This window comes from Miscanthus floridulus, unplaced genomic scaffold (assembly GCF_019320115.1).
Source record: "Miscanthus floridulus cultivar M001 unplaced genomic scaffold, ASM1932011v1 fs_518_2_3, whole genome shotgun sequence".
Taxonomy (NCBI): domain Eukaryota; kingdom Viridiplantae; phylum Streptophyta; class Magnoliopsida; order Poales; family Poaceae; genus Miscanthus; species Miscanthus floridulus.
The window spans coordinates 59319-70178 of NW_027096867.1; the positions used below are offsets into that span (position 1 = coordinate 59319).

At 44.7% G+C, this 10860-nt stretch overlaps 1 protein-coding gene across 1 annotated transcript; it reads left to right on the top strand.

The window, feature by feature from the left end:
• The first annotated feature begins 1321 nt into the window (after positions 1-1321).
• Positions 1322-2203, top strand: LOC136532064 (pectinesterase inhibitor 8-like). Its single transcript, XM_066524688.1, has one exon. The coding sequence runs from the start codon at positions 1464-1466 to the stop codon at positions 2025-2027; it is 564 nt and encodes a 187-aa protein (XP_066380785.1). The 5' UTR covers positions 1322-1463; the 3' UTR covers positions 2028-2203.
• Positions 2204-10860: the final 8657 nt, after the last annotated feature.

The following is a 10860-nucleotide window of genomic DNA, read 5'->3' on the forward strand; positions in this document are numbered from 1 at the left end:
CAAGCAGCCTGTTCGGTTGGCTGGTTCTAAGGCTGGATAACGAGCCGGCTCGGCTCGTTCTGGCTCGTTAAGATAACGAGCTAGCTCGGCTCGACTCGTTATCCTAACGAGCCAGAAAGCCAGCTTGGCTCGGCTCGTTAAAAGCTCGAGCTGGCTCGTTAAACTCGCGAGCCAGGTATAAAAAAATACACAAAATATAATATTTGTATTTATCTAAAGTTTAAGAATAATAATAATACAAAACAAATGCATCTAACAACCTTAAATCGAATAAAAAAATTAATATGTGCTAATATATATACAAGTATAATAAAATACTATAGTATTCATGCATCTAACAACCTTAAATGATACTTTTTTTTCTGGAAGCTTGGCTCGTTTAGCTCGCGAGCTGGCTCGAGTTGGCTCGTTATATCTAACGAGCTAAAATCTTGGCTCGGCTCGACGTGTTATCGTAACGAGTCGAGCCAGCCACGAGCCGAGCGAGCTAATGAGCTTCGAGTTTTTCGTCCAGCCTTAGCTGGTTCATATCGTTGCTGGTTCACGAAGAAGTACTGCTGGCTGGTTTGTGTGAGAGAAAAATACTGTTCCGGCTAGAAATTTACGATCGTTTATAATAAGCCTCGACTAAACGAACATGCTGAAAATTATCTCAAGGGGAGCTTATAGTCTTTGAAGGAGAAGTTCATTAGCCGCACCTTACAATTGTGCTTAAAAAACACTCTTAGTTTATTCCATCCCTACCTAATATCCGGGCCTCTAAGATGGACGTGCAACGAGCATGGGTCCTACCTTATATAAAAAAAAACGAGCATGGTCCTCACAGTCATAGTACTCTGGCCTTCTTGAATCGTGATTGATTTTCTTATAGGCTGTATGTACGCTTGACGGGCCTAGGTCTTTTTAAATACAGGTTGTAAAATTTTAAGACGTCACATTAGGTATCACATTTGATATCACGTGGGGTGTTTAAATACTAATAAAAAAATTACAGCTATAAGACAAATTTATTAAGCCTAACGAATTTATCATTAGCACATGTGTTACTGTAGCACCATATTATCAAATCATAGACTAATTAAGTTTAAAAGATTCGGCTCATAAATTAATCATAAACTATATAATTAATTATTTTTAAGTCTATATTTAATACTTACGAAAAGAACTAAACAATGCCTTCGTAGAAGGAAAAGAACCGAACAGCCCATCATTCTAGCAACAGGCTAAAATGATACGATAGGGCCCACGAGGCCACGAGCATCGCTTTTGCGATCCGCGGCTATATAAGGGACACAGGCACTCCATCAGTCGCGCACTCGCGCCACAGGCAACACACACCTCAATCTTGTCCGGTTGTCCCATCCCAGCTAAAGCAAAACCACCCGGAGCCCGAGCTGATCATCATTCCTTTCACGACACAAAGAAAGCACCAAGAAGAATCCCCTCCGTCGACGACGAAGGCGATGACGATGAGGCCGCTGCGGCAGTTCGTCCAGTACCTCCTCCCCGCCGTCTTCGTGCTCGCGCTCATCGGCTGCCACGTGGGCGGCGCCAGCGCGACGGTGGTGACGACGTGCAGGGCGGCGGCGGACAGCGACGCGCGCGTGGACTACGGCTTCTGCGTGGCCGAGCTGGGCATGCACCGCGAGAGCCCCGACGCCGACACCTGGGGCCTCGCCAAGGTGGCCGCGCTGACGGGCGTCAACAACGCCGACAACGCCGTGTACGACATCAAGGCCCTGCTCGCCAAGACGCGAGGCGCGGACGGCCCGACGCGCGCGGCGCTGGAGAAGTGCGGGAGGCTGTACGACTCCGTCGGGTTCGCGTTCGCCGAGGTGGACGACGAGATCAACAACCGCCGCTACGCCGCCGGAAAGGGGAAGGTCGCGGAGGCCGTGTCCCTCGCGCGGCAGTGCGACGACGCCCTCGCCAAGGCCGCCGCCGTTCCGTCGCCGCTGGCGCAGCACAGCTCGTACAACGTGCGGATTGCTAATATCTGCACCGCCATCACGAACCTCATCAAGTGAATGAATACTGTACTATATAGTAGTAGGATATAGTACTGTATAATTACGGGAACAGGAGCACTTTGGTGCATCCAGAATATAAATAACGTGGTCGATCGAGTTGACAGGTGACAAGACTTTAAAGTTTGTACACCTTTGGAAAACTTTGTACAAATAATTAAAAAGGAGCTTTGTTATTCTGCGTCTTCTCCACTCTCCCCAATTATTTTGGCTATTCCGGTCTCAGATTGAAAAAAGATATCACCTTTCCTTACATTTTTGCAAACGGTAATGCTGACGGACACGCCTGCCCCCCCCCCCCCCCCCCCCCTCTCGTGCGCCCGCGGCCTCGTGCCTCACGTGCCCCACCCGAGCTTCGTGCCTCATGTCGTGCGCGGCTCTCGTCTCACGTCGTCCGCGCCTCGCCCCGCTTACGCCTCCCGCTGCGCTCCTCCGCACCTCGCGCCTCCCACTCGAACTCGCGCTGCGCACAACCGAGGCCCAACCTCTGCACCGTGGCAACGAGCTCCGTGTCGGCACCAGGCACCGTGTCAACGAGCGTCCATGGGGCAGTAAGTAGATGAGCACATGTTGTAACCGTATGTTTCATACGTTTCAGATGTATGTTGTATATGTTTGGTCTAGACGTTGCAAAAGTAGATTTGGTGTTGCATATGTTGCAATAACTATGCATGTACGTTGCAAGTGTATTTTTAAATGTTTCAGTTGTTTCAGACGTCTGTTGCAAGTGTGTTTATCTGTATGTTGCATATGCTATACATGTATGTTGCAAGTGTATGTTTAGCTGTTTCAAACGTATGTTGCTAGTGTTTTATCTGCATGTTGCATATGTTGCAGTGCCCATACACATACATTGCAAACATATGTTATAAATGTTTTATCTGTTTCGGACGTATGTTGCAGCAAATGCTCTATGTAACAAGTGTTTCGTGAGCAGACGCGACAAGGGGGCGCAGGCAAAGGTGGTCCCCTCGGGTGCAGCGATCCCCGCGTGCACGCGGGAAGTGAAGCGGGTGCGGCAGTAGGCGCGAAGCACAAAGCTGTATCTCTATAGGCATGCAACAAGCGCGGAGCACAAAGCTGAATCCATGGGTGGGCAGCAGGCACGGAGCATGAAGCTACATCCATGGGCAGGTAGTAGGCGCAGAGCATGAGGTGAAGCAGAGCACAAAGCTGCATTTATAGGCGCCCTGAGAAAACGGGTGGGCAATAGGCGTAGGCGCGGGCGTCCGGACGTCCGAACACTAGTCTCTCCATTTTGTAAAAAACGGAATTGAGATGTAAAAACACAACTCTAGTATATTCTCTTTTCTTAAATTTCTTTTCTCAATCTTTTAAAGTCATCCCTCCTTCTCTCAAACAAAGGGCAAGAAGTAGTAATTTTTCTCAACCCCTTTTCTTTCTTCTTCTCCACTGATGTTTCAAGCCCACATTATAAAGCCAGCGGCATAGGCGTCATGCCGCCGACACTGTGTTGTCGCACCCAATGCGGGGCGGGCCGCCCCATTGTGCCACTGCCATGCCTCGTCTGGCTGTGCCCCATGCCACGCTTTGCAGGCGAGCTCCGCGCTGCCGGCACTGTGTTGTCGCACCCAATGCGGGGCGGTCCGCCCCCATTGTGCCGCTGCCATGCCTCGCGCGGTTGTGCCCCATGCCACGCTGGGCAGCCGAGCTTGCGGGAATGGTCACACCGCCAAGTTGCCGCACCGGGTGGTCAAACTCGTAGGCCGGCCGCGTCGGGCGGGCGAGAACGCGCCGTCGCTCTGATGGTCAAACTCTTAGGCGCGCTGTCTTTAGATATAGGGGATTGAATTTTCTTAATCTAGTAGAGTTCCTCTTAAATGTTTTATATCTCTATTTTCAAAACACTAGTCTTGGGAACTAATAGTGAAATAGGCTCTCTCAACACACAATTTTATTTACTGTTTTATAGACTTGTAACATTCAATTATTGTATCGTGGACTTTGTAGCCATTTGATATTATTATAAATATCAACATATTAGAAAACAATCATATTGGTTTACCGTATATATGTGACCATATCTTATATTACAAGTAAACATAGTATATGAAAATTGCGCCCATACTTTATATGCATTGATCTGTTTCTATTTTAATATTATGACACGAGAATTAAGGAATTCATGAAACCAAATATAATAAAACTGGAAATGACCATGGATCGAAACCTATATGTACTTCAAAACAAGATGACAAGAATGAGAAGTTTTGCATAATTTTGAAAAGGAGCTAGTGCAATGCGAAAAGAAGCATAGGTGAAATTCCCATTTGATTACCATAGTTTTATAAAAATATAGAAAGGTAGCAGAACAAACTCGAGCGTAGAGTTTGGGCACACTGAAATTTGTGGATCCCAATTTTCCCCAAGCTGCCGACACAAATCGGTTTGCCTCAAATGAATTTGCCTTTCATTTGGTTGAAACCCATATACTCCGCTTTGTTGAATTCCTCCTCTCATCATCTCGGGTTGCAGATTTCTCTTGGTAGAAATGCAAGAAGTTCATTCGTCTAGATGCTTGATGCTGACATGCAGTGATGCTCATCGGCAACGAAAAACAGGGAGTGTCAACAATTGATGATGATGCAGGACTGCAGGTGCCACATGCATCTATTAGCTCTTTGAACCAAATTTAATGATGGTATTGGAAGCTTACATTGCGTCGGCGGATTGGATGCACACCGTCGCGTCGTTATCCATGTTCGACTTTCCTTTATTCAGTCTTGGACTTAAATTTTAGTGAAAAGATAACCCTACCCTATTGTGATCTTTTATTTGTTTCTCTGGAGAGTGACATCCTTAAAATAATTCGCAGAAGTGCAGCTGAAACAACATCACACCCGTTCCCTGGAGTTAAAAGTCCTTAGAATTAGAACGCATTCATTTTTACAGGAATTTTATATTGTAAAAAAACGAAGGAATCAAATCAAAAGGGCCTAAATAAAACTGAAATCCTTGAAGCATGTGCGGAGAGTTGCTTAAACCGCCCGGACACTGCTGGCCGGCGGCGGCCGTGGGTTTGCATAAAGCTCTCTCTGATTGACACCGGTGGCGTCGCTTTGCATAAAGCTGCGTGGGGGCGCCCGATCGAGTGCAACGCGCGCGCGCGTTGCCGCTCCAGCGCGCTCCTGGTCAAGCACAAGCACAAAAGGCCCGCCGGCCGTTCCTTATCGTTACCGGCGACGACACGTACGTGCACGCACGTCGACAGCAGCTGGTGGCGCGTACAGCGTCCGTTCGCGCGGCCGCCGTCCTTGTCGTTCCTCTCATCTCCGATCCTTGTCATCAGCGAAAGGTGAAGCGGACAGGACGCTAGCTATCCGGTCCGGCTGCGGCTGGCTCGGCCTCGGCCGAAAAGGAATGGCGTGCTAGCTGATTCGTTTGTGCTAACGCGAAGCAAAAAGAGGATTAGATCCCGCTGCCCCCTTCGTGCAGTGCAGATAGCTGTTGCTTCAAGCGAAAGGCATGTGTGTGGAGTGTGCTGTGGCTAGTAATCCCAGCCTGCACACAGCTTACTGAAAGCAGCACTAGCTAGTATACACAATGCTTTACATGCATTTCCACAGCTAGTGTGCACGTAGGTACGTAGTAATAGCCAGCTAAACTACCGAAGCTCGCAGTGGTACGTAGCCAATTTGAGGCTTACTGCCTGTAGCTATGATCATGGCCGGATCGGAGCAATATATAACAGGAAAACTTTACAGCTACTTCAAAGACGTGAAGACGGATCCAGGTCGCCTTTAGATCGATCAAATCACGCATGCCCGTCAGGATCCGCGGTAGCACGCACTCCGTTGTGTGACACACGAGCTTCCTCCTCTTCCATGCTCGTTAGTACGTCATTGCACAACAGAAAAGAAAAACCAGTACTAGTACTAGTAGTGTATAAAGTATGTGCCATACGCGCCAACTTGTGACACTAATGCATGCATGTACGTAACGTAACTGGTGAGTCGTGACCGAGCCACGGAGGCACCGTGCGGCTTCATCTCACCTTCTTGGCTGCCTCTTCAATCAGTCAGCTCGTCAAAAGCAGAGACCGACACGGCGACACTTTCCTTTTTTCTTTTGAAAGATAAATCAGAATAATTGGAAAGTACTGGTGGGCACAATATATATGAGCAAGCAGATTTCATTTTAAAAGGTCATTCGTTCTCAGCAACAATATCTAGCTACAGTACGTTCACAAGAAAAAACAAGCATGTCACGCGTATTCATGTCACTATTAATAAGCTAGCTTTGTACTTACTGAGTTATTGGGCATTCACTGGCTCAGATCATGAGCACCGATGTAGCTGGCGCTTTTGGATGATAACAAGGATCAAGGAGTGCATGATAAATTGGTGCAAAACGTCGAAGTTAAGAGTCATATTTTTCTTCCGTGTCCAATAGTTGGCATTTTATTTTTTTGTATTGCGCAGATGACCATTTATATATGTTCTCTGGAAAAGTTTGGAGCTGGATTTTTCTATTGTCTAAAGAACGTACTAATGTCAATACTATCTTGCTATGTCATCTGTTCCCCACATCACACATGCACATTTGGGCCGCATGATTTCCATAGCTAGCGCGTCACTTCTCCTCCCTGCGCAACTGTTTTTGGGCCGTTTCTTCACAACCGTACGGGCTCGTCACCTAAATGGTCTGTCTCCTGTTTTGCCTTCAGATATGCAAAACATAACGCGCGCGGGGTCGCGCTCGGGTCGGAGCGAGCGAGCCCTGCCGCACGCGGCCTGGCCCATGTACGCTGTCCTGCTGCGGTCATATTTTTTCTTTTTTATAGTTTCTGTTTTTTCATTTTTTTAATTTTTAGTTTTCAGTCTATTTTTCAGTTTTCTTTGTTTCAGTTTGCAGTCAAGTTTTTTTAATGTTTTTTAGTTTCAGTTTTCAGTGACCCTCTAAAATTTGAATGTATTCCTAAATCCTACATATTAATTATAACTTCTCTCTTTTTTTTTTGCTGCTACCCTCGTTCTTTAATAAATGCTCATAGTTGGCAGCAAGTCATGTTTCCTGACTTTTTTTATAATATGTTTTATAATAACTTGCTCTCCTAATTGATAGCTTATGCAATATTTATTTTTATTAATTTGCCCCTTCAGGTTGCAACTTGTCTTCTTTTTATCCGCTACTCTCTTTAGAGGTTAGTACCATTATGTAAATACTATATAACAAATTTATGATATACCCATGGTAAAAATCCATGCATACCATGTAAAAACTTGTTTATTTTTAGAGTAGCAAGTTTGGTATTACATGGTAGTAACTTCTTTCATAAATCTTCTAGCACACTTTACACATAAATTGCTACTAAATAACATTCTTCGAAACATAGTCAAGTATGGTCTAGTTTTGTTCGCATCGTCACGTAGAACATACCGGTGCAAACGGAATCGAAAACGAATACACCATTCAAAAGTTATATCAATTAAAATAAAGTTTTGTTTTTCTCACGTCAGCTCATCAGCTTGCATGCAATACAACTGGAGCAGGAGGCGTGAGTGGGATGGAGTGGTGCTGGGCGGAGGAGGAGGGACTAGGGCTGAACAAAATACTCGTGGCTTGTCAACTCACTCGACTCGTGTCCGGCTCGGCTCTGCTCAACTCGGTTTATTTTAACTTTTTCATGAGCGAAACTAGAAATCTAGCTCGCTGTTTTAACGAGCCAGCTCGCGAGCTGCTCACGAGCTGAGGCCTATCAGCTCACGACCATGAATCCAGGAGATGATAATGCTGACCTAGAAGTGTACACCTATTCCATTGATATGTAATTCTTATTTTCAGCTATTTTATATGAATTTTGATTTTATAATTGTTGTGGTACATAAATGTTGATTTATGGATTATTTTCCAGGGAGAAGACGATGATGCTGACATTAAATTTGTGGACTTTTCTAAGTCTGTGGTGACAAGCAACTAGTAAATATGCTAGAACTGTATGAATCATGGATGTACCAGTTATGTTGCATGGTTGATACTTTTGATGAACCTGATATGTATTAATCATGTATGATTGCATAATGGTGGACGTCACCTTCTAAAATTATTGTGGCACAAACATTATAAACATATGGGGCCTATTTTTTTAGCAGCTTGCGAGATAAACGAGCCAGCTCAAGCTCGCTAACGACCCGAGCTAAGCTGCCCCTCTAGCTCGTAATATTAACGAGCCGAGTCGAGCTGACTCGTTAGTCTAACAAGCCAACTCAAGCTGGACTGAGTCAAGTCGAGCTAGATGTCCAGCCCTATATAAGGGACCAGCATTGATGACGTGCGTGAGCTCAAGGGCGGAGGGGGCCCAGGCAGGGTCACGCGCTCGTTGTTACACGCGATGGGTTGCACGTTAACCTAGTCCTTTTAGATAAGGGTATGGCATGTCTGGTCTGGGTGCTCCCAAACATGGCCCTCCCGTGGCATGAAACTCGTCACAAGAGCTAGAGCATGAGACTCCACGTCTAAAAACTAACGGTTCCAAAACTAAAATTTCATATTATTTTTAAAGAAACTAGAATTATACCCCACGCGTTGCCACAGAAATTACTAATGATTTAGAATAAAATTAGATTATATATAGTTACTTATACATAAGGAAAACAAATTATAAATTAATGTTAGTAGATGATGTTGCATGCTGATGTAGATAACTATATGTATGTTAGCGGATGATGTGTCTTGCTGATGTATAATCATAATTGTAAATGCTAGTGGGCTATAAATGACAGTTGAGGTGAACAACTTATATGTTGAGATTGAACTCTAATGAGATTTAATACTATAAGATATACTGTAGAGATTATTCCTTAATTCTTAGCTTTATGTCGTTAACAACCAATCTTTGTAGCTTACTACTATTATTAGTGATGAGGACATCTCTTCCTTGGATACAACCATACCTATTGCACAACAAAGGCCAATGACTCGAGCTAAAGCACGAGAACTTAATTATCAGGTAAAGTCGTTTCTCGCTGTCCAAACAATTTCTTCTCCGGATAGGGTACTACTAAATCCTTGTGATGATTTTCTTTTGCTTAGGAAGATGGAAGGAACTAGCTGGGTGCAAGGTCATCTAGATAACCATCAAGCGGATGCTGGTGTAAACAAGAAGACCACACTAAACATTCGAAGTGCACGTTTGGACATCGTAGCAGCACCAGATTGATTTGATCATAACTCTCAACTCCGGATGTTGTTGAAGGCCCATGAGTACTCATTGGAAAGATCTTGATGTCTATTTTCACATGGATCCAACTTCATGGCTAGACTCCATTGGAGACGAGCAGAATCAACGAAAAGACGTTCGGACCTCCAGTCATGGGCTGAGAACCACTTATCAAGTAAAGCCCACTAGGGGCCATTCTAATTTAGGGTTTCCACCCTCCCACGCCTCCTAGCTGTTTCCCACTATAAAAGACATGTAGCAGCTGCCATTTGAGGGTGGGTTTTGTTTAGATGCAAGTTTAGCTTCAGCTACTTCCTTGTAAACGTGTGTGTTGGCTAGACCACCCAATTTACTTGATTCAGAACCCCAAATTCGTGTCCTAATTCAGATCCATAAGTTGTTTCTTGTTTATCTTGTTCTTGCTTGTTCTCAATTGCTTGCAGGTTCAGGGTTGTTCTTGACACGGTAAGAACAACAACAAATCGGAGTTGGTGTACCTGTTGCTAAGGCGCATCAACCCTGCTGGATGTTGTAGTCGGACAGCCAACGTCGAATCCTTCCCTAAATCGAAGTTACCCCATCCTCTCATCAAAAGATCGAGATCAGCCCCTGCCATATCATGTGGTAATCAGAGCAAGGTTAATCGGTGAGAGTATCTACCCATCCCTTTTATCTACCTATAGTCCACAAAACTTCCCCCCCCCAAAAAATAGGATAGAACTGAAATCCCTAAGACAAGTTTGTGCCTTGCTGTTCTGCATAGTCCTTACTTGTTGAGTTTTTCGTTGCATCAATGGGTTGAGTTGCTGGTTCTAGTGTTGAATCCATTAGAGTTTTGAGTTCTATTCATGTTTTTGTCACCACCAGATCCACCGTTGCTATCACCAACAGTCCCACCTTTTCGCCTCCACAAGAACCACCAAATCCTCCACCACCATCATCTCCATACCATCTCCGCTGCATTCCAAACATCCCCCTATTCAAACATGGAGCTCCCTAAAGTTTTCCTCGCATTGTGATTTGATTAGCATATCTGAGTTCCTCGATTCAAAGAAAAAGAGTGTTTGTGCTTGTTCTCTTGTGTAAGTTTAATTTCTGTACCCCTAGTCAAAAAAATAAATAAAGTATATGTTGTGAATTGTTTGCTCTCAATTTCTAGTTGCAAAACTTGAGAGTTGTACTGCAGGTGAAAAAATAGAAAAAGGGGTAAAAGAATTAGAAAAAGAAATGAAGCAAGAAAGATAGAAGAAAGGGTTTCAGCAGTTATTATTTTCCACTTCGCTTGTGTTGTGTTGTTGGTGTCCGGTGGCTACGTTTGTGTCTAGGCTCGTGTCTCTAGAACGGTTCAATCTAGGACCAGCACAATATCACCGTTGAACGATTATTCAATTTGTTTTGGCTAACGTGGTTCCAACTATCCCTTGAATTTGTTTCCAGCCACCTATAGCTCCACAAATTTATCTACAACATCACAGGTTTACATTCGCTGCCATAATTGTTGTTGTTCTTGATGGCTGACAACACCTTCTACAAGTGTGGTAAGAACAAGTAAGAACTTGGTTAAGCAAGTCTGAGAGGAATGGAATCAGCCATTACTTAGTTTTCTTTTGTTATTCGAGCACCTTCTTGTGTTATTGCTGCTGTTCACTAACC

What these genes read in the sequence shown, in the direction of transcription:
- LOC136532064 (XM_066524688.1), top strand. Translation starts at nt 1,464, where the DNA reads ATGACGATGAGGCCGCTGCGGCAGTTCGTCCAGTACCTCCTCCCCGCC.